At 39.5% G+C, this 21,675-nt stretch overlaps 1 protein-coding gene across 3 annotated transcripts in view; it reads right to left on the bottom strand.

The window, feature by feature from the left end:
- UFM1 (ubiquitin fold modifier 1) overlaps window positions 1-2,091 on the bottom strand; it is a 113,032-nt gene extending 110,941 nt beyond the window's left edge. Inside the window, exons 1-3 of one of the 3 annotated variants that reach the window (XM_051780528.1) lie at window positions 1,975-2,091; window positions 1,834-1,890; window positions 1,032-1,089 (exon numbers count right to left, since the gene is read on the bottom strand). In XM_051780528.1, coding sequence (XP_051636488.1) covers window positions 1,032-1,089; window positions 1,834-1,890; window positions 1,975-1,976 — 117 coding nt within the window. In that variant the 5' untranslated portion in view covers window positions 1,977-2,091. The remainder of the gene's footprint in view (window positions 1-1,031; window positions 1,090-1,833; window positions 1,891-1,974) is intronic. The other 2 variants (XM_051780530.1, XM_051780529.1) reach the window with 2 other exon arrangements.
- Window positions 2,092-21,675: the final 19,584 nt, after the last annotated feature.

The following is a 21,675-nucleotide window of genomic DNA, read 5'->3' as shown; positions in this document are numbered from 1 at the left end:
TTGTATTAGTTCAGAATAAAAATAACTGGGGAAAAGAAAGCACAGTAAAAAACAAGTTAAATGATCAAATATCTTTAACAGCATGTAATATTCTGTATAATGTTCTCTTCAAGTAAATTCACAACAAAAACAATCCACAACCTACCCTCACAAGCTGTCGTATAGCAGTATAACAGTAACAGCATAAGGAGACTCACGACATTATCCTTCTTAACTATTTTATTACAATTCCAGTGCTTAAACAAATGAAGTTTTCAATAACCCAAGATTTTCCAGGTTTTCTTAAAAAGACAGAAGGGGAATTCCAAGAACAGACTCTCAGCTGAATCTTTTAATGATTAGATGAAGAGAACCCATCATGCTTTTGAGCACTCGATTTTACTGTGAATGTCTTTTAATCTTCACATGCTGAATCTGAAACATGATGCATCTCTTCAAATATGTTACACAGGCGATTTACACACCTAATGGTTTAGGATTGCATGTGAAAGATCTAATACCCAGAAGTCAAAGAACATGTTATTCACATCTTATTCCCTTAGGTGAGTTTTTTGAATCTAGCCCATATCTAATCTCAATATTTTCTACAGTCAAGCACCATATGTCATCCAAAGTCAGAGGTTACTGGAACTGAATGTGAAAAGAGTGTAAGAATTTCCTGAATAATTCCAAAGAATTTCATGGATATTCTACATAAGCAACTTTTAGTATTAAGTATTCAATAGCAGTATTTTTTAATTCTCTTCACTGTCATGAATTTTTACATCACTGATATAAAACAGTTTAATTTAATTACAAAGAAGAACAGGAAGCGTGTCAACGTCTGCTGCTGATGTGTAAATTGTGAAGAATCACTGAGTTTAGGATTCTGAAAACTTTGGCAAGCCCCCAGAGGCCAGTAAAGCTTGTGTCCATCCATAACCAACTGCAGTGTTTTTTGTGCTGAATTAACCATTGTATTTTGCCACTAAAAAGGCTTGTTTCAAGAATGTTCAAAATGTTAAAAAACCACATCATTGCTCTCTACTTACTTCTTCTGCAGCGAACTTCAGGACGGCAGTGAAAGGTGTGCTTTCAGGCACACTTAACCTGAAATTGCAATGCAAGTAAATACATGACTGCCAAGACAAAACAAAAGGCAATTTTACCTGCTATTAAACTGCTAATTGCAACTTCACTTTTACCAGTGGCTGTGCTCTTGCCAAAGCTGTGCAAGCACTATTTAAGTGGAGAAGAGGACCCTGGTGGGTGTGAGATGCTTCAAAAGAAGCATTTTTAGCAGAAAGTGGGAAAACGTAGGAGTTTCAGCAGCTGTGGGAACTCTCAGGAGGTGCAGCATTAAGCTCCGTAGCAATGTCCTCTCCAGGACGAGAAGACATGGCCTCAAGGTCTGCCAGGGGAGGTTCAGGTTGGACATCGAGAAGAATTTCTTCACGCAAAGAGCTCAGGCATTGGAACAGGCTGCCCAGGGAGGTGGTGGAGTCACCGTCCCTGAAGATGTTTAAGGAAAATTTGGACGTCTTAGTGCAGTGGTCTAGTTGACATGGTGGTGATCGGTCATAGGTTGGACACGATGATCTCAGAGGTCTTTTCCAACCTCAATGATTCTGTGACTGTGAAAGACGCGCAGGGCACTGAGACAAAGCGGGACAGCCCCGAAAAGCGTGTTAACTACGGGACAGCGCCCGTCGTTCCATACGGAGGGAGACAAACGCCGTTCCCGCCGGCGGAATGCCCTGCCGGGATGGCCATTAGAAGCCGTCTATGTTCGCGCTGCCCCCCGTTTTCACCTCCCCCTCCCCCGCAGCGGCACCGGCCTGGCCCAGCACTCACACTTTGTAGGGTAGCCGGGGGTCCGAGGTGAGCGTCACTTTAAAGGTAACCTTCGACCTGTGAAGAAAGCAGGGTTTAGGGATGTGTGAGGGGGCTCGGGACCCGCGCTGGCTCCCCCCTGTCCCCCCGTCCCTCACTCACATGGCGCTCCCGGCACCGCCGCCGCTCCACCGACACGTCAGCGCCGCTCCGGGGCCTACGCTCACTCTGGGCTGCCCGCAGCACGCCTGATCAGAAAAGGAAAGCAAACATGCCCCGCCGGCCCTCTAAGACGCAGGAGGCGGAGGTGTTCTGCCTCGGCGCCTCGCTGGAAACGGGAGAGGGAGAGGTTGAGGGGCGGGTGAGGAGCGCCGGTGAGAGGCAGGAGGATTTCTAATGAGGCATTGGCTCCGGCTGTCCGAGGCCGCGGTAGGACCCAGGCGCCGGTTCCCGGGCGTTTCCGTGGGCGTGTGCAGGGATGGCCGGGGGCAGAGGGGGCGGGAGAGAGAGGGACGGGGCGGGAGAGAGAGGGACGGGGCGGGTGGGAGTGGGGGCAATTACGGGCTTGGCGGCTCTGGCCGCACGTGTCTGTATGTAATGGGGGTGAGGGGAATGGTTCGCTGTCGGGTTTGGTTACCAGAGGCCACATCTGGGGGGTTGTGTCCAGATCCAGACTCCTCAGTACACGAGAGACACGGAGCTCTTGGAGAGGGTCCCGCGGAGGATAACAAAAATGATGAGGGGTTTGAAACACCTCCCATATGAGGAGAAACTGCGGGAGCTGGGCCTGTGTAGTCTAGAGATGACTGAGAGGGGATCTCATTAACGCATATTAGTTATGGTGGTTGCCAAGAGAATGGTTCCACACTCTTCACTGATGCCCAGCGACAGGACGAGGAGCAATGGCCATGAACTAAAACACAAAAAGTTCCACCTCAACATGAGGAAGAACTCCTTTACATTGAGGGTAGCAAAGCACTGGAACAGGCTGCACAGGGAGGTCACAGAGTCTCCCTCTCTGGAGACATTCAAAACCCACCTGGATGTGTTCCTGTGTCACCTGCTCTAGGTGACCCTGCCCCTTGGTAGAGGGGTTGGACTGGATGATCTCCAGGGATCCCTTCCAGCCATAATAGTTCTGTGTTGCTCTCAAACCAAAATGTTCTGTGGGTGCTCGTTGAAGTTATGCAAAGCAAGATGGATGCAAACACCAATTCTCACCCCATTAATGTTTAACACCGTTTGTATCTTCCGTGAGACAAGGGAGCTAGAATTGGAGTTTTGTTTGGATAGTGATGGATACTCTTACACAGAAAACCAGCCCATTCCTGTTTTGTTTGTCCCTGACTTTTGACAAGCCAATTTCTTTTAAACTCTAATAAAGTGGCATGGAACTGCAAAGTAATTTTTGTCTTTAAAGCTTTTTCATCCCTTAAGACAGATGATGACCAAGTTTCCAGCTATGGGTATGTCAGTATTAGTACTGTAGAAAATACTTTGCCAGACTGCTTTCATATCTTCTCCAGTCTCTCCTGTCCGCAGGAAGAACAGCTTTCACTACGGACTGAGGTGCTTATTATCACATACTGCTTGACAGACTGGTCATGGCAAAGCGTTTTGAGTGTTCGCTTTGTAATTTTTTACCTAAGGACTGGCTTGGTGCCCAGGCATGAAATCCAGCTTTTTACCCTTGTGCTGTTCTTATCTGAACATAGACAAAACTGAAAAAATATCAAAAAAGAACAAGGAGAAGAAATTCACTAGCAGCTTGTACAATGGCATTAATATTTCCCTATATCACCTCCATTTATGTTACTGTGTCTGCCTTTCATAATTGTATCAAATTGGTGGCTCATGCACATTTTGTAATCCATTAGTGATTTCACAGCTTTTTCATCCTCCAGCCTCTAAGAGATCACACATGTAATTAGGACTAATTAATAGATGTCTCTTAGCATTTAACTTTGCATTTTGTGTAGCTAAGTGCCATCCTATACTTGTTCTTGCCCTTTTCAAAATCAGTTGGCTTTGTATGTAGGTACTGTTTATGTCTTTGATTTATATAGCTCGTCATCTGCAGCTTTCATTAATGCATTGCTGTTTTCTGTTCCAAGGTCGTTAATGCAGATGTGAAATAAAAGACTAATCCTTTTAGATACTTCCCCTCTGAGGAAATAAGCAGACACAAATCTTCATGTTGTTGAAGCTGGACTGCATTTAGTACCCAGATTTACTTTGTTAAATCCAGATTAAACATATGTGTACTATAATACTGACAATAGTCTAAATCCAGGCCTGAGTAGTTGTGCGTTCTGGCCACATGGTCTTGTCCTCTGTCAAGCAGAGGAACCAACATTTGTGACATGGTAACAAATCAGTTCAGGAAATTGATTTGGAAAAAAAACCCCAAAATTTTCCTTTTAAATGGTTTTTATCTGGTTATCTTCTGAAACCAGCAACAAAAAAGGACATTGGGGAGAACGTCTGATTGTTGGTGAGACTGCACTGCATCTTAGGTCAGCTTAAGGTGCTGTGGAGCTGTATCCTAAGCAGGCATCAAGAATTTGATGGTACTGTCAGGGACTAGTGGGCTGACCCTGGCTGGGCAACAAATGCCCACCAAATCTGCACTATCATTCTCCCTCTCAGCTGGGCAGGGGAAAAAAAAAGCATAATGAAAGGCTGGTGGGTCGAGATAAGGACAGGAAGAGATCACTCACCAATTACTATCACAGGCAAGACAGACTTGACTTGGGGAAATTAGTTTATTATCAAATCAGAGTAAGGTAATGAGAAATAAACCCAAATCTTAAAAATATGCCACCCCCCCCCTCCATTCCCTTCCCTTTGGGACTGAAATTCACTACCTCTTCCTTACACAAGGAAAGGACTGCTTACACTCTTCCCCTGCTCAAGCATGGGTCCCTCACACAGGGTTACAAGTCCTGCCAACAAACCTGCTTTGATGCCTGGATCGCCTTCTCTCCCTCCTTCTCCACTGACCTTGGTGTCTGCAGAGTGTATATTCTCGGTCCTCTCTGCTGTTCTTTAGGTTTGGGGTTTTTTTTACCCGTTCTTACATCTATTATCCTAGAGTTGCTACCACTGTCACTGCTGGGCTCAGCCTTGGCCAGCAGCAGATTCGTCTTGAAGCTGGCTGGCATTGGCTCTGTTGGACATGGGGGAAGCTTTTGGCAGCTTCTCACAGAAGCCACCCCTGTAGTCCCCTCCCACCACTACCAAAACCTTGCCAAGCAAACCCAATACACAGGATCAGGATCTTCTGATGTAAATTCAGGAATCTAAGTGATTTCATAGCTCTCCAGTGCTGCAAATTTAGAATTTTACTATGCTGTCTAAACCTGTTTAGAAGGATAGCAGGGTTGATTTTTTTTTTCTGAGAATTTACAATGAATAAAGGAACAAGAATGTGCATGATTTTTCTCTCAGCTGAGAACTTGACGTCCTGCCTTGCAAACAAGCCAGGGATGGTGTAGAGGACTGTATTTCAGTGATGAGTTTATACACAACAACATTCTCCTCAACTCCAGAAAAACTAATTAATTTCCAAAAAAAGTCTGCTATCCTTTCCCTGCGACTGAAACCAGAGAAAAAAATAGAATTCTTTATACAATTTGTTTTCCCTACAGCTCTTAATTACCCAGACTTAAATATGTTGTGTGATAGCAATGAGACCTAAGTTTGACTTTTCTAGCTGTGTAGATGACAGAAGGAACGACAGTTTCAACAACTGAGATATCTGGCAATGTATGAATGCATTTGTGCAACGGAAAGCTTTTAAGGAAAATGTAAAAAAAAAAAATTAAAACCAGAAAATAACAAAAAAAATGTCCCCCTGGATCCTGTGGATGTGACTGAGGTGAACTAAAATACCTCTGTCAACTCTTTGGAGAAGTCCTTCTAGTTAATATCATAGCAAGAGATAAAACAACTGCAGTACATAGGAGCTATGCATCCCAGATGTCTGTATTCCACCTGTCTGGACCTAGTTTAATTGAGAGAGAAAATAAAGAAAACAAATAAACAAAAAGTGAAATTTAAAAAGTACCAAAAAAAATTACCTTGACAAGATCTATTGATTGGTATTTAGCTGCCTGAGCAAGATGGTCACTTTTCAAAGAGTAAAATTGTTCTAGAAGGTGCATCTGTTTCTTGAAATAACATGGAACATGTAAAATTACATTAGGGGGGTAGAGAGAGCTGTTTGTTTCTTGAGTAGCTACATTACAGATGGAGGCATGTTCTTACTAGACATTGTAGCCCGAATACAATTTCCCAACATTTTCTGAGTTGCCATGATAAATTACCAAGATTATTTTGCTTATATGCATCATGGGGAAAAAAGTTCCTTGACAGCATTTTTGAACCACAACATAGAGTACAAAGTCCTGGAGAGCTGTGTTTAAAGGAATGTTATTTAGCCTGCTTTAATTCCTCCTACTCTGTTTCCTATTCTCCCCTCCTGTAGTACGTGTTAGATACAATATATTGCAGAGTATTCAATTAGAGCTGCCCTGTGATACAAAACAGAGACTTATAATTTTCCACTTATCCAACAACAGGTAAACATGACCACAGTTTGGAGTCTGGCCATAAAATTACGTTTAAGTGTTTGTATCTTTGGAAGATTTCTCCTCTGCTTCTGAAGCACACAGTGTCACTTAAAATCTTTTAACCATCGTTGTATTTCTACATGCACGAGTACATGTACCGTTTGAAGAACACCAATTTTTATGCTCCCAAACAAGTGCCCATGTGGATGAAGAGGTTATTATACAAGCATCTATGGAAGTATCAAATTTGAAATGTTAAGAAAGGCAGTAAAATGTGTCCCACCTGCAAAACATGCTTTTAGCCTTGGCAGTTTTGGACTCAATGAGGAATGTTTGACTTCCAGGAATTTTTGCTGAAAAAGCACTGAATTAAACCTTTTAGCAGCTACCCAGAAAATTAAATCTTGGCACCAGCATGCTTTTCTTCTATGCTCACAAATAATGAATTAAACAAATGAGCATTACCAAGCAATGTGTTACAGGAGGAAGAGGGAGGCAGAAGACTCGGTGTTTCTCCAACCAACCACTTCCATACTGAGCACATAGATAACAGCCTGATCCTTTCTGCTCTTAGTGAGGCTGTGATTTCACCAGGTGTATCTAGCAGTGCTTACTCCCATGAAGAAGGAGAGGTCCTGTTTTTCAGCCCCACTTCTGCCTCACTATCTGTTCCTGGCCCTGTGGCTGTTCCTGGCAGCTGCTGGCTGCTCCTTGCCCTGTGATCTGTGCTTAGTGAACCTACAGTGAGTCAAATCAGGAGAGGCATAGATGTTTGTCTGCTGGTTCAGAGCCTTGAGTCAGGGAAAGGTCTGAGCAGACACAGAAGAGGAAGCAAAATCTTCCTCTTTTGTTAGTAGGGAATCACAGAATCATAGAATTCTTTAGGTTGGAAAAGACCTTTAATATAATTGAGTCAAACATTAACATGTTTTGACTTGCTGATCTTAAAGATCTTAGGGATAAGGTTTCTTCTTGATACCATTTCCTATAGTCAGAGGGCTGGGATCCTTCTTTGGTCCCCCTTAACTCTCCTTTGGCTCAGCATGGTGGTGTGTGTTTTGGCTCCCCTGATTTCTCTCAAGCTCATCAGTGATAACCCTAAGACCCATCCCAGTGGGTAGAGACATCTCCTTGACTGTAGAATCCTGCTGTGTAGGCAAGAGTCAGCTGCCTTTCTCAAATAGAGTCTGATTAGACCTTTCTGTAGGAAATTCAGCCCTCCAGAAAGGAAGGAATAGCACTGCATGATCTCTAAGTTGTTTTTGTTGCAGATTGTTATTCTGCAACGATTACAGATTCTATGTTTTCTCTTCTTTTTCTTTTTTTCTTTTTAGAATTATAGTGTAACATAAATTTAGCCTGCTTAAACTAGCCTGTTGTTATCCACCAGTGAGAAAACTTTAACCTCCTTTAAACAGGAAGTTTCCACTTTCCTGAGCCTACAGCCCATATGAGACAGGAGCAGTTTTCTATTCCAGACTGTGTCACTGCATTTCTGTGTAAAATATTGACATACACAGGGTTTTTAAAAAGCATTGTTTAGCCAAAGGTAGAGGAAGATTATAAGACTTTAGAAATGCCATGCAAAGTTAATCATCAGAAAATTTGACACACCTTCATAATCTTCCTTTAACAAAATAATAATTAGAACCTATTACAGTTCTCTTGTGTCACAAACATTTTACAAAAATAATTTGTCATGACGAGATGATTGCACAGAAATGTCATATTAGTCATATGGAAATCATAGTGCTAGGTCTCTATGCTACAGAAGGTTTATTTTATGTGTGTGTGTGTAGTTAAATGGTACAGATAACCACATATCAAACCAAGGATTAGTCTTCTGAAGTATCAGCACTGGATTTTTTTTTTTCTCAATTGCTTTGAAAAAGTGATTATTAAGAAATCTTTAAAACAAAATGAAAATCCAAGCATCAAGCAATAGGACAATAGGAAATACTCCTAAGTTGCACCAGGGGAGATTTATATTGGATATTAGGAAAAATTTCTTCACTCAAAAGGTTGTCAAGCATTAGAACAGGCTGCTCAGGGAAGTGGTTTAGTCACCACCCCTGGAGATATTTAAAAGAGTGTAGATGTGGTGGTTCGGGACATGGTTCAGTGGTAGACTTGGCAGGGTTAGGTTAATGATTGGACTTGATGATCTTAAAGGTCTTTTCCAACATAAATGATTCCATGATTCTATGATAATAAGCATTTATCAGAAAAAAAGTGTCTGGAAGAACAAAAATTAAATATTCTTTCTTCTATCTGACATTATTTTGTCAGGGAATTCAATTTATGTAATAGGGGGATGACACCATTCCACATGTCTACTGTGTCCTGTTTTCTAGAATTTATTTGAGATCACCTTAAATAATTTTCCAGATGAATAATTTTTTGGGTGTCCTATTAATCTTAAAAGTAGTTTGATTTATCTCTTTTGTCATGATGATAATTATGAATTTTTTTTTGAGTGATAGCAATGCTTTTGGGATACTTCATTTTTTTAAGTATGAAGTACTTCTAAAATATTTTCCATAAAATTCATATCCATGTTGTAATTGGGCACTGAGAAATAGAATTCCATCTTTTGATTTGAGACTGTCTAATAAATTGTAGTTGTACAAATCTAGAGGGAGGTTATCCATCCTTCTTATGAGGAAAGGAAGACATTTTGGGGAAGACATGGATATAAAGAAAGCATGTCCAAATCTACAGATTTAATCTTTTTGCTACAATTGTTAACTGTATCAAAATGCTTTTTTCTTGATTATGCAGTGAGCACAGGTTTTATAGAAGATTTTATTAACTGTGTGTTGGAGAATTGTGAGAAGATAGTATTTTGTCATCTAGTCACCAGTCTCAGAAAATACATGTATGTATATTACCTGCCTGCTGCAAGCAGCAAATTCTGTGACCTGAGCATGCTGCTCTGAAATGGCCTAGTATGTATTTCACCTAGTTATGCAGATTCTTTTCTCCAGTCAGCTTTCCTCTGTGTTGATTTTCTTTTGTCCATTATCAGACTGTTCTGTAATTTATTTTTACTTCCACTTTGTACTACAGTGGGTTGGCTTGCTACTGGAGATAAAACCATCTTATTTATGAGATGATTGAGAGAAACAGACAATATATGCAAATGTATTGCAGACTCTGATAGTGAGTTACACATAAGAGTGTACTGAGGCATCAGTTCAGGCTAAGAATGTTTTTATTGTAGTATCCTTTTCTTCTGTAGAGAATAAATACCAATCAAACCAAGGTGCTTTTGCAAAACTACTGGGGTAGTTCTCTTATGTGCTGTTTCATTTCGCAAGCAAGTTAGAATTTAAGTGCAGATTTAAATTGTTTCTAAGTCCGTGAAAATTCACTGAGAGACCAAAACTTCATCCTTTATGTGCAGCCATGATAAAAGAAAAAAACAGCAAGAATTCTGATTCAGCTCTTACTGCAATTTAATTATTCATAAAGTGCCTAGCCTATCTGATTTTTTTTAATGAAGGATACTTTTTCTTAAACTGTAAATAAGTTGGGTTGTTCTAGTCTCTTCACAGTTAACATTTAACTGAAAAGAACTCCACAGATCCTTCCTGAAGTGAAGCAATAAATTAGGCCAAATTGTCTTTCCCTTTTTGAAAGTAAAGACTGGCAAAGAGAAGGGGACTAAAGAAGAAATTAATTTGGGGTCCAGGAAGTTGTGATTCCGACAGACTTAGTACAAGATTTCAACTATGATATCCCTTATAGTTCTCTAAACAAGGTCATCTTGTATGTATTCTCTTTATTCAGTCGTTTGTTATGAAGATACCTCTCGTATTTTTCTTTTCCTTTTTGTTCTCTTTGGTGGCATGCCCAGAAGAGAGTTTATAAAATCTACAAGTATTACTGCAAGAGGGCAGTTCTCTCTGACATGGAGCTGAGCTTACACAGATCACTATTTTAGCATTTGAAGGGATTAGAAGAGAGATTTACTGAGATGGCAGAAGGTGGTGCATCTCTGTGGAAATGAAAGAGGGGTGAAAACCTGTGTTACGTCTGCAAAGTCTGGACTTTTAGATTGCTAAATCTTCTTTTGGCAAAAAGATAAACATGACCTTTAATTTTCTTCATCTAGAACAGGCCTTTCTAACCTGCTGTGGTTCAGGACAGCAGCCTTCAAATCATGACTGTTAATCAGGCTTTGCATTCTAATTTCTTTGAGTACAAAGCCAAGTATTTCTTTGCATGTCGCCTTCCTGTGGGCTTCTTAATTGGTCAGAGGTTTAGCTGGAATGTTCCGACCAGGGAAATATGCCTCCTCATGCGGTGCTTGCTGTAGCACAATGCTGGAGATTTGTTGGAACATTTAAGATGCTTTTGTGTTAGACATGGTAAGAAATTTCTTGTTTCTGGATCATTACCCATAAAACAAAATTAATTCTAGGAAGTGCAAAATTATATTGGCATAAGGGATTTTTAAGCTTTGAAGTGTAACACTGTTTAGAAATAATGGAGAAACAAGCAGAGAACAGAAAATGCCCCTTTACTAGCAAATGAAGACAGGTCACAATTTCTTGTGCCAAATGAGTTTCTGAGGAATGTGTAATTCCTTTCAAAAACTTTATGTTTGCTTTCTGTTGCAGGTTTTTTTCATATAGCATATTATCATGTTAGCGTATCTTTATGCCGTCTCCTAAACTCTACTGCTTAACAAGGCTTAAGAAAACATATTAATACCTTTAAATCTTCTGATTGCAATAAATTTTAACTATGGATCCAACACTACTGTGGTGGTTTGGGCTAGGCCTTCCTTGGTGACCAGTTTGTAACCAAGGAAGGGTCCAGATTTACCCAGTATTCCCTACGATTTTTACGTAAGCTGGGCTATAAGAAGAAAGGAGGAGAGGCCTTCGTCCTCTTTCCTTCCGGCGGCTTGGAGGTGCAGGTTCCCTGCTGTTGAGTCTGCCATGTTGGGGAGCGAGGCCTGGTTAGGCCTTGCCGACCTTGGGAGACAGAGGTTGCCGGCGATCGTTCCGGAGCGACCCTCGGTTGTCCCAGGAGAGTAGTGAGCTATTTCTTTGCTAACTCTTTTAGTGGATAGATATTGGGCTGCTAATTGGGATATTTATATATATATATATAATATTTTGGTTTTGTTCCTTTTCCCTTCCCCCTTCCCTTTCCCTTATTTTTAATTGTATATAAGTGCAAATATATTTATATATCTCACTTTGGTTGTCTCTCTCTCGTTTCGGGTTTTCTTTCGTTTTTTTTTTTTCTCCCTCTTCTCCCTGAGGTTTGAGGGGGGGGGGAACTCTGGTGGTAAGGTTTGGAGACTTGGCAGGGAGCCAGCTTCAAACCATATCAACTACCAACAGAAGTGGTAGGGGTCAGCTGACCAAATGCTGGTGCCAACTTTGTAAATATCTATACTTAAGGTAGTTCCCTTCTGTTCCCTTTATATTCAAAGCAAAGAAGGTACTTCTAGTGCACAGTTTGTATAATTCTGAAGTAGTCAACCAAAAAAATGAGCTATTTTCTCAAAGTGCCAATTTCTTCCCCGGCAACAGGGAAAGGCTAGGCTGACTAGGTCTCACGTTGACATCTACTTTAGATAAACAACAGGATTTGGTGAAGTGAATCCCACACCGTGTTCATCCTAGGTTGTTCTGGAGCTTCATTATTCAGACCCCTGTTCCACTGTTTCTCTTGTGTAACTTCAGGCACCTGGTTGAACTCATCTTGATTTTTTATGGTTCTCTCAATTAGAATATGAGGAGATAAAGCATAAGAGATTATATCAATCTTTAAAAAAACCCAACAAATCTAAGTTAACAATACCTTACACGAAAGTATAATCACATTAAGATTAGGAGAAGAAGAAAGTTCAAATAGGATTTCAATGGATAAATACAGTAATGGTTACCATTCTCATGCAAGAGCAAAAGAATAACCACATTTCACGTTTCAGGAGCAACTTCAGTTGAGGCTAATGTGATGCCTTCACAGAAGAGGGCATCTTTCATCTGCAGAATTAAGGTTTTCCTCCTATGAAAAGAGAAAAAAAAGTGTTTTAATGATGATTTATATGTTCCCTTATCCTTCATGCCCTCTATCCTGCAAACTTCACTTGTACTGAGATCAGTTGTCCCGCCCCATGGAGTCAGTTTAGGCTATTATATTTCTAACTTTAGCAGATAATTCTCTTTTTCTGAAAGCTCCATTGAACCTTTTCCCTTCAGCAATTGCTTTGGTAACACTCCCAAAGGTAAATCAGGATTGTTGTTTTTAGAAGGGCAGAGTAGTATACAGAGAATATAAAACAAAGTGGTAAGTTGTGACATAGAACAGAATAAAAGAAATTAAATGGAAAAAAATGGAAAAGGAAGATTGAATAAACTCATTGGAAAGCAGATGTCACAGAATCTCAGAATAGCTGAGGTGGGAAGGGACTTCTGGAAGTCATTTGGTCCAATCACCCTGCTCAAGCAGGGCTACCTGGAGTAGGTGGCTGAGGACCATGTGCAGATGGCTCCCGACTATCTTCAAGGATGAAGACTCCATTGTTTCCCTGGACAACTGTGCCAGTGTTCTGTTACCTTCACTATGAAAAAGTGTTTCTTGATGTTCAGAAAGAACTTCCTGTGTTTCAGTTTGAGCCCATTGCCTCTAGTCCTAGTTCAATACACGAATTCAAAGGAAATGAGCTACACAGGAAGGTGTTGGCAGAAGAAAGAAATACAAATTAGATTGGAAAAGAATGGAGAAAATTAGTGGGTATTACCTGTCTACTACCCAGAAGGGTGGAACCAAAATGGTAAAACCACAAGGATTATTAATGAAGTTGTAAGGTCATTGAAACTGCATACAATGGGAAAATTAAATGGGCAAGTATGGGATAACATCAAACACAGTTAAATCTATCCAAAAAATCTATGCAAAACTCAAATGATAGAGGAAAAAATTCTCTGAATTTGCATGTTTTTCATAGTTTCATTATTGATTACATCTGTACAGTCTCCATTTGGACACTTTTTTTGTTTAGTCTGCAAAAAACTGATGGCAACATGCTATTGTGCATATTTCTTCCTCTTTTATATCAAATTATTTTTTTATCCTGCATAATTCTAACATTATTTACTTTTTCTCTTTGTTTTCTGCTTTCTTTTGTTGATCCCTACTTTATTTATATTTTTCTCTTGTCTCTCTGTCTTCCCCATGCTGTACTCTCTGTACTCAATTGTATTTGTATTGCAAAAATTGCCAGTTCTTCAGGAGTTCTCACCTTCCGTCTGTTTTTCCTTAATATGTAAGCAAAGAGATGGCTGCTGCAAGGCTTTTATTTAAGCTTAAATTCATAGTATTATCTATTACATTAAAATGTGCTGTCTGATGTAGATAATAAGCTCCTGGATCTGATTTGTTTTTCCATACAGAGTAATCAGTGATACAGATTCAAACAGTGTATTCCAAATGAATAACCTATTTGAAGGAGCAAATGTAAATGTTGCCTAAAATGAGAATTAATGTCTTTCCTCTCTATTACATCATATTCCACCTACTGTAAAACCAGCAGATTTCCAAACACAGGAGACCTATTCTATAAATTAAAAAATACTGCATGAAAAAGCTATACATTGCATAATAAAATGTATCATATTAACATATATAATGAAATAAAAAATGTATCATATTAGCAATTTTCCTTATTTCTGTATGATTCACAATTAAGTTTCCAAAATCATAGTAAGTAAATTCACAACTGAAGACAAATACCCTCAGAAATAATTTAAACTGCTTTCTTAGACTTACTGCTTTTACCAGATCTGTACTATGGCTTTTAATCCATATTCTTTCTATCTATATCACAAATAAGCTGCTCATCTTCAATAAAACTATTGTGGAAAAGCTTCTGTAAAGGAAAAAGTGTTGTTATTTCAAGGAAATCCTCTCTACTCAAAAGTTTCTGCAACTTGTCATTTTTCTAGGAAATTATTGTTTAGGGGATGTGGGAAGTTTATATTTTATTTTATTTTGTTTTTTAATTATAGGTATTTACTTTGAAAGGGAGAACGTCAGAGACGCATTAGCTAAGTTTGGATTTTTGAGAATTATTTGTAGGTGCTAAGTGAAGTCCGTGCACTATTCTACAAATTCAGATTAGCTAAAACCCCAAGATCATATCAGAGTGCATTTTCTCTGCTTTGCCTGTTGTTTTCTTGTACAGCCTATGCTGAAATAATGCATGAAGTAGAACATGTCTATTTCAGGTAAAGCTCCTACTGACTTCCTAGACAGGCAAACAAGTGTGGAAACTAATGGTCTTCTGAAGTAGAATGATTGAGTTTGTTCAGTGACTTGGTGCCACATACAAAATGATTTGGTTGCTATTGATATTTTGTCAGACTGAGAAAAAGTAGTCTTTTTCGCTTCAAAGAGATTCTTATTAACTCTGTTTCAAAGCCCATGAAGGCATGTTTTATCAAAGGCTTTATCAGCACTGTGGAAGTTGATTTTCTGAGAAACACTATTGACTTCTTGAGTCAATTATTCTGTTAAAGCTGCTTGTATGATTTTCAGAACATGGATGTTATAGGAAAGAGGTAATCTTGCTATTTTCTGGCATGCTGAAGGTTTTTATGTTGTTGCCTACATTATTCTTTACAGACTTGTGGAATATTTGAGGCTGTAAGGCACTGCTGAAGATGGTCTACTTTACCTCTCCTCCTCAAAGCAGTGTCACCTAAAGCTGATTGCCCATCTCCTTTTCTAGTTAGGTTTTGAATATCTCCAAGGATGAAGACTCCACAGACTCTCTGGGCAACCTACGCCAGTGTTTGACTACCCTTACAGTAAAAGGATCACCTCCTTTGACCTGCTGGTGATGCTCTGAATGCAGCCCAGGAGGCAATTGGTCTTCTTTGCCTCTAGGCACATTGATGACTCATGGTCAGCTTGCTGTCCACCAGGTCCCTGAGTCTTTTTTTGCAAAACTGCTTTCCATCCAGCCAGTCCAGTGCAGGAATGAGCAGGATCAGTGTTTATATCCTGAAATGATGTGAAGAAAAATGGATTAAACATTTAATTGTCTGACGGATGTTACATCTAGAGGAACAAAATACTCTGAGAGTATTTTGCTGGCTGAAGGCAACAGTAAAATCCATTACCTTAATCTTCTCTGCTTATGTCTGAATAAACCCATGTTTGAATAAACCAGGCCTTTCCCTGTATGTTGTGTGCCTGAAGCTGACTCGTTCAATTTATCAAAATCTTCCTTGTATTAGGGATCCCAAAACTGCCTGTCCACTTTGGCTCTGCTTCAGTGCTGAGCTTTCCCTCCCTTCTCTAGTTGTTAGAGGGAAACAGCCCCCTCCACAGTCTGGCTGCAAAGGGAGGGGGGAAGAAGAGGGTCTGGCCGCAATGCCTGCCTCTCTCTCTCTCCCACTTACCAGTTGTTTTGTGAGTTGCGTCCCTCACAAACACATGTTTTCTAAATATGTACTTCACTAGTCACATTTACTGGTCTGTAAGACATGCTTCTACAAACCCTTAGAAAAGGAAAGGATTAGTTTTAATCCACGTGAAATAGTGCATTAAGCGGAAAAGACAGATATGATTATGCTAGAGCAACTAGGCTCTTAATACAGTCTATTTAATAGAAACTGAAAATGAACACATCCTACTTTTAATATTTGCAGATTTCTTAGTTGCAGAGAGTTATTTTTGCTGTTGGCAACAGTTTAGGTAGGATCTGGTTTTTTTTTAAATTTTAGTGCTGCAAAATATATTTAGAACTGATGTGTTAAAATTTGCTTTGCTTATTCAAATAATGCTTGTTTTACGCTGTATGAAGTCGTCTGAACAACCCAGAGAATTTTTTTCACACTGTACCCCAATACAACAAAAACTCATAACAATTGTGTGACTTTTTTATCAACATTTCTTTAGGAAGCAATAACTCCTGCCTTGTTACCTGGCTTGGAGTAACTAGGCAAGGAGTGTGAGACAAAGAACTTTTTATCGTGCAGTCATATGGCGTGTTCCATTTTCATGCTGTCTCATGTCACATGGACTTCCTTCTTGTGGGTCTTGAGTATGTCCAATCAGTCAGTCTAAAACTCATGCTGAAGATCCTGCTTGGAAAGCCAAATTCCTTAGCAGTGGTGTGTCTTATGGAAGTGGCTCCAGACCTTTTCTAGAATATCAAAGAATTCCTCAGAATAGTCTAGCACACACACTTCTTTCCCACTGTAAAAAAGGCTGTGAAAATCACTGAAACATCTGATTTTTGCTACTCTCTCATTTCCTCATGTAATTAGGTTATTGTGGGCCACTGGTATTTGGGTAGGGCAGGATTCAGTTTTGTAGAAGTATTTTTCCTAGTGCCATTTGAAACACTCTTTTTTGATCTAAGCTTACTACATGGGGCTGGCAAAGATGCCAATTCAGAGACATTTGCACCCTTCTTACTTCTCAGTGTGATACCCAGGATAGCCAGTGGCAGGGACAATGTCCCTAGCTGCCATCATTGCACATCTAAATCCTGTACTGAGTGGTTGGACATCTGAACTGCTCTGTAGTCTCTGATATAGTGTCTGCATCTCTATAGAGTACAATAGTTTTACCACCTAGATTTTGGTGGTTGTTACCTCTGACTGGATCTCACTCTGGTTGCCTTGACCCCCGTTAAAGGCAACTCTTCTAAAGCAAGATTCATCTGCACTATTTGATATGTTTGTCTGGTGGGTTGACCTTGGCTGGATACCAGGTGCCCACCCAGCTGCTCTGTCACTCCCCTTCCCAGCCAGACAGGGGAGAGAGTAAGGTGGAAAAACAACTCGTGTGCTGGGATAAGACAGTTTATTTAAAGCAAAAGCAAGAGTCTGTGCTTGCAAAAGCGAAGCAAAGTGAAAGATAGCAGGGTTTATTCTCTACTTCCCATGAGCAGCAATGGTTGGCCACTTCCAAGAAGCAGGGCTTCAGCACATGTGATGATTCTTAGCGGGCAGCCACTGGAGACAAAGAACGCCTCCCTCCCTGCTCCTTACCTTAGCTTTTATATCTGAGCTGACGTCATATGGTATGGAATATCCCTTTGGTCACTTCGGGTCAGCTGGCCTACTTGGGTCCCCTCCCAGGATCTTGCCCTTGATTGGGGAAGGAATGCTACAGTGCTGATGTTGTGCTCAGCTGTAGCCAAAATACCGGTGTGTTATCAACACCCTTCTAGCTACCAATGCAAAGCACAGCACTGTGAGGGCTGCTATGGGGAAATGAACTCCAGCTCAACCAGACCAAATACAGTTTATTTTTCAGATAATTTTCATCCTTAAAATGTCTGTTTCTTGTTAGTCATTATTGAGGGGATGCCAGATGCATGTCTGATTTTTGTGTATTCCAGCCCATTTGTGTTTGGTGGCTCAGCAGTGCAGCTTAACAATGCAGATTGGTTTGACACAGAACGTATTGAATCTTGTTGTCAACAAGATGCATGATATATACAAATAATGAGTAAAAGAGAGTCTGTCATAACCTACCTGCATTTTCTGTAGATTAAAAAGCCTTCCAATTATTTTTGGTAACAATTTACTATTATTAGTTATCATACCTTAATTATGGCTACTTGTATTGCTTTTTCTGTCTCTTCAGTCATTTACCATGTATTATTCTTCCCTAGGTATTATTGATATTGTACAACCTAATGATTAAGTAAATATGGATGTTTCAGTAAATTGGCCCTTCCCTCTAGCTACAGACAACCGAAAAAGAAGTAAAGAAGAATAGAAATTGAAAAGTTATTGCTCAAACACCAAACATTAGGAACCTGTTAAATTTCTGGCTCAAGAGAACTGGATGTAATATACCTGCTTTCAGAAACTAAAATCAGGAGTGCGAGGAGTAAATTTCCCAACTTCTCTTATTCTTTATAATATATATATATCAAATATCTAGATGTACTACATACACCAGTTTTATTTGGGATTTGTATGTTTCCTAATGTGCAAAAGGTTTCTGAGATATATACATATATATAGATGCTGTAATTTTTGTTCAGTGTAGTAATCCTACTCTGATCTAAAAGCTTTTTCTTTTATTAATACAGACTTACATTCTCCGTGTGGAAAACCTGAGAAAGATATTGCTTGTCATTAACTTGATTTTATATTAAACCAAGTTATATTAATCACCTTACAGATATTCTCAGGATGTGGAAAAGTAACTAAAATAAGTAGATACCTTGTGATGTGAAGTTTATGCATAGATTTTGATTTAGCAGCTTTACCAGTAGTCAAAAGAACAGAACAGCAGTACAAAGCTGAAGAAGAAAACACTGTATGGAGAAACACATCCTACTCTATTAGAAATGGAAAACAAGTAAGAATGAAGACAGAAAACACAGATTTGCATTTAGGCCTACCTAATTTCCCTAGCCCATTTCCAAAACCAGTCTCTCACCACTTATCAGTGCTAAGGATTCTTTAACCAATGCGTGTTTAAACACTCAGACCATTGAAATCAGTTAGCATAGCAATTTTTTGGCATAATCCTGTTTGAACACTGTATATTCTTTTTTTCCTTAAAATTTCTAATGCAAAGCACTACTTTATCTAAATAAAATTAGAACAAAACAGGCTCTATATCTACTTTGAAAATGGAAGAGTCTCATCCACAATTTTGTGTAGGAGTGGAAAGTGATACAGTGCAATTATTCTTTAAGGAAATAAGCAAAACCCCACAACATGCATTTTAAAAGTGTGATCAGGCTTTTTGTTGTAAGCTACAGTGGGGAACATGTAACAAAGGAGCTCTGCTGCTACTTTCTTATTCTTTAGTTGGAATTGTGAAAGTCTCTCCCTCTCTCAAGGCCCTGTTTCACTGGCTGCTTTCCCAAGGACTCACTGACCTTGGCGAGAATGAGACGCAGTATTTCTGTAACTGCAAAGGAATGGGACATCAGTTTGTTGGAGCCACACACACATGGTTTATTTTACTGTTGACATCTAAAGTAACTAAGAGTCTAAAGATCAAACCTAAAATTCTGATTTACAATGAAAGATTGAAAGGCATACATATAAAATGGTTTGATGTTTTCCATCTGAAAATCAGCAGCCTGAGTTGGTTCTGTTGGGAGTGACAAAGTGCTCTTCATGGAGAAACTGGATGCTCTAATTGTAACACAACTGGAAGCATCAGAGATGCAAATTCCATTTTGTTGCGCCCTCGAAGGCAAGCTGAACACAGATGGGAAAAACGTGTTCTCTGGCTCTGACTTTTGTTTGATTGTGCTACCAGCAAAGAAACCCAAGCGAATGTTTGGACCATAGATAGGTAATAACCTTCACTTCTGTGTGTTTCTTCAAATTGTCAGATAACTCTATCTTGTACATACTGTAGATAATAAGCAGTTGGTTTTGCCTGTATCACAAGTTTTTGGAAATCTCTGTGTGGATGACCCAGGTAAGAAGAAAGAAAGCATGAAATCTTATTTGTTATAGTTGTATGACCAGACTTACCTTCTCTTTTACTACATCTTGGATTGTAAGAGAGAAAAACATTTTGAGTATCCATAGAAGCCCTTAGAAGATAAGAACATTTTCCTAAACATTGAGTTTTTTTATTTCATTTACAAAGGTACAGTAACTCTGCCTTGGCTGTCCCATTTGCTCTCACTAAGGCTCCCCACCATTATGGGCTGCTTACTTTGTGTCCCAAATGTTGGCCTTTGAGAAATCCAGTACCAGCTCATATTCTTTCTTTGCACACAGAAAGTTAAATAGCTGTCTTTTTTTGCATTAACAACTTATTGATCAAGAAAATGTCAAAACAGAGAGCAGGATATGACATTTTAGTACAACAAAATTCAATAATCCTTTTTGTGATATTTCCCTGAGCTGGAGAATACTAAAACAGAATGGAGGTGGAGGACAGAAACTGACATGTATGAGTGGAGTTAACTGATCCACAGGAAGGGCTCAATTTTACTTAATTTCATTTATTATTTTATATCTGCAGTCATTCTAAGCAAAGTCACCTAAGGAATAAAATTGACGCAAACGCAATAGATGCTCATTATGAATCAGAAAGTTATTCTGAGCCAAGACAGATTTGTTTCAGAAGTCCGAGACTGGCAATCCTGAAAGTAGTAGTTTTGTATAGTCTTTTAAAAAAACATTTCTTTTGTAATGGCAGACAAAGGTGAAACACCTTTGAATTCAACTTTTTGTCTTCAACTTTTTGAACTTTTTGAATTCAACAGTTTGACTAGAAAGCATGGGACTAGAAATCAACTCCCCTGCCCTTGGCTGGGAATCTGTGACAGGAAGAAAAAAGGAGAACTACTAATACTAAGAAATACTAAAGTATTCAAAGATAAGACCTTCCCAACATATGTCCTATTGCCTTATCTTAACCTAGATGCTTTAAGCATAGATAGTTTGTTAGGAACACTCTGGCTGAATGGTACATTATTCTCTGCTGAGCTTGTTGTTTCCTGTGGTAGGGTGTAGGAAAGATGGCCCCAGATTTCTCAGAAGAGCATGGCTGCAGGACAGAAGAAAATAGCCACAAGTTGCAACAAGGGAAATTCTGACCAGATAGTAGAAAAAAAATTCTGTGAGGATGATTGGACACTGGCACAGATTGTCCAGAGGCTGAGAAATCTTCATTGTTGAAGATGCTCAGACCTCAGTGAGGCAAGGCCCTGTGGTCACTGAGCTAGTTGACCCTGCTCTGAGTAGGCTTTGTATCAGATGACCTGCAGGATCCTGTCCAACCTCTGTTGTTCTGCAATTCTGTGGATCCAAGGCTAAGATAAAGCTATAAGCTTTTCCTTACCTGATTTTCTGCCCTATCTTTTTATCCTGTTCTCTTTGCTTTTACAGTCTAGTCAAAAGAAGGTACCTAAAAGTTATACATAACTCTTGGGCTTTTTTTCCAGCCTCAAATTCAATCTTCTTTTCTCCGTTGTTAAACATCTCCAAAGTATTATCCTGTTTATATAATCATCTCTGTCAAGAATTAATGCGTTCCAGTTCTCTCTGACCTGATCCACTATGTTTATCCCACATAAAGTACAACTGAAAAAATTAAAATCTCTCTGTTCAAAGAAACGAAGGGCTGTTTCTTTTATTTCAGAGAAAGCCTTTGATCTAATGAACTGAACTCTTTGAAAAAGTTTGCATAGGGTCAAAACTTCCAAGCAGGAGTGAAATGGTTTTGTTTTATTGTAACTGAACAAGTCAGCATAAAGAAATTGCAATAGAGAGATCCACAATGGGTGGTTTTGCCACTCATAATAACAACAAAA

Source organism: Manacus candei, unplaced genomic scaffold, assembly GCF_025592945.1.
Source record: "Manacus candei isolate 608988 ecotype Guabito, Panama unplaced genomic scaffold, ASM2559294v1 h1tg000014l, whole genome shotgun sequence".
Lineage (NCBI taxonomy): Eukaryota > Metazoa > Chordata > Aves > Passeriformes > Pipridae > Manacus > Manacus candei.
Note: the sequence above shows the minus strand (reverse complement) of the source record. Positions and strands in the feature narration are given on the sequence as shown.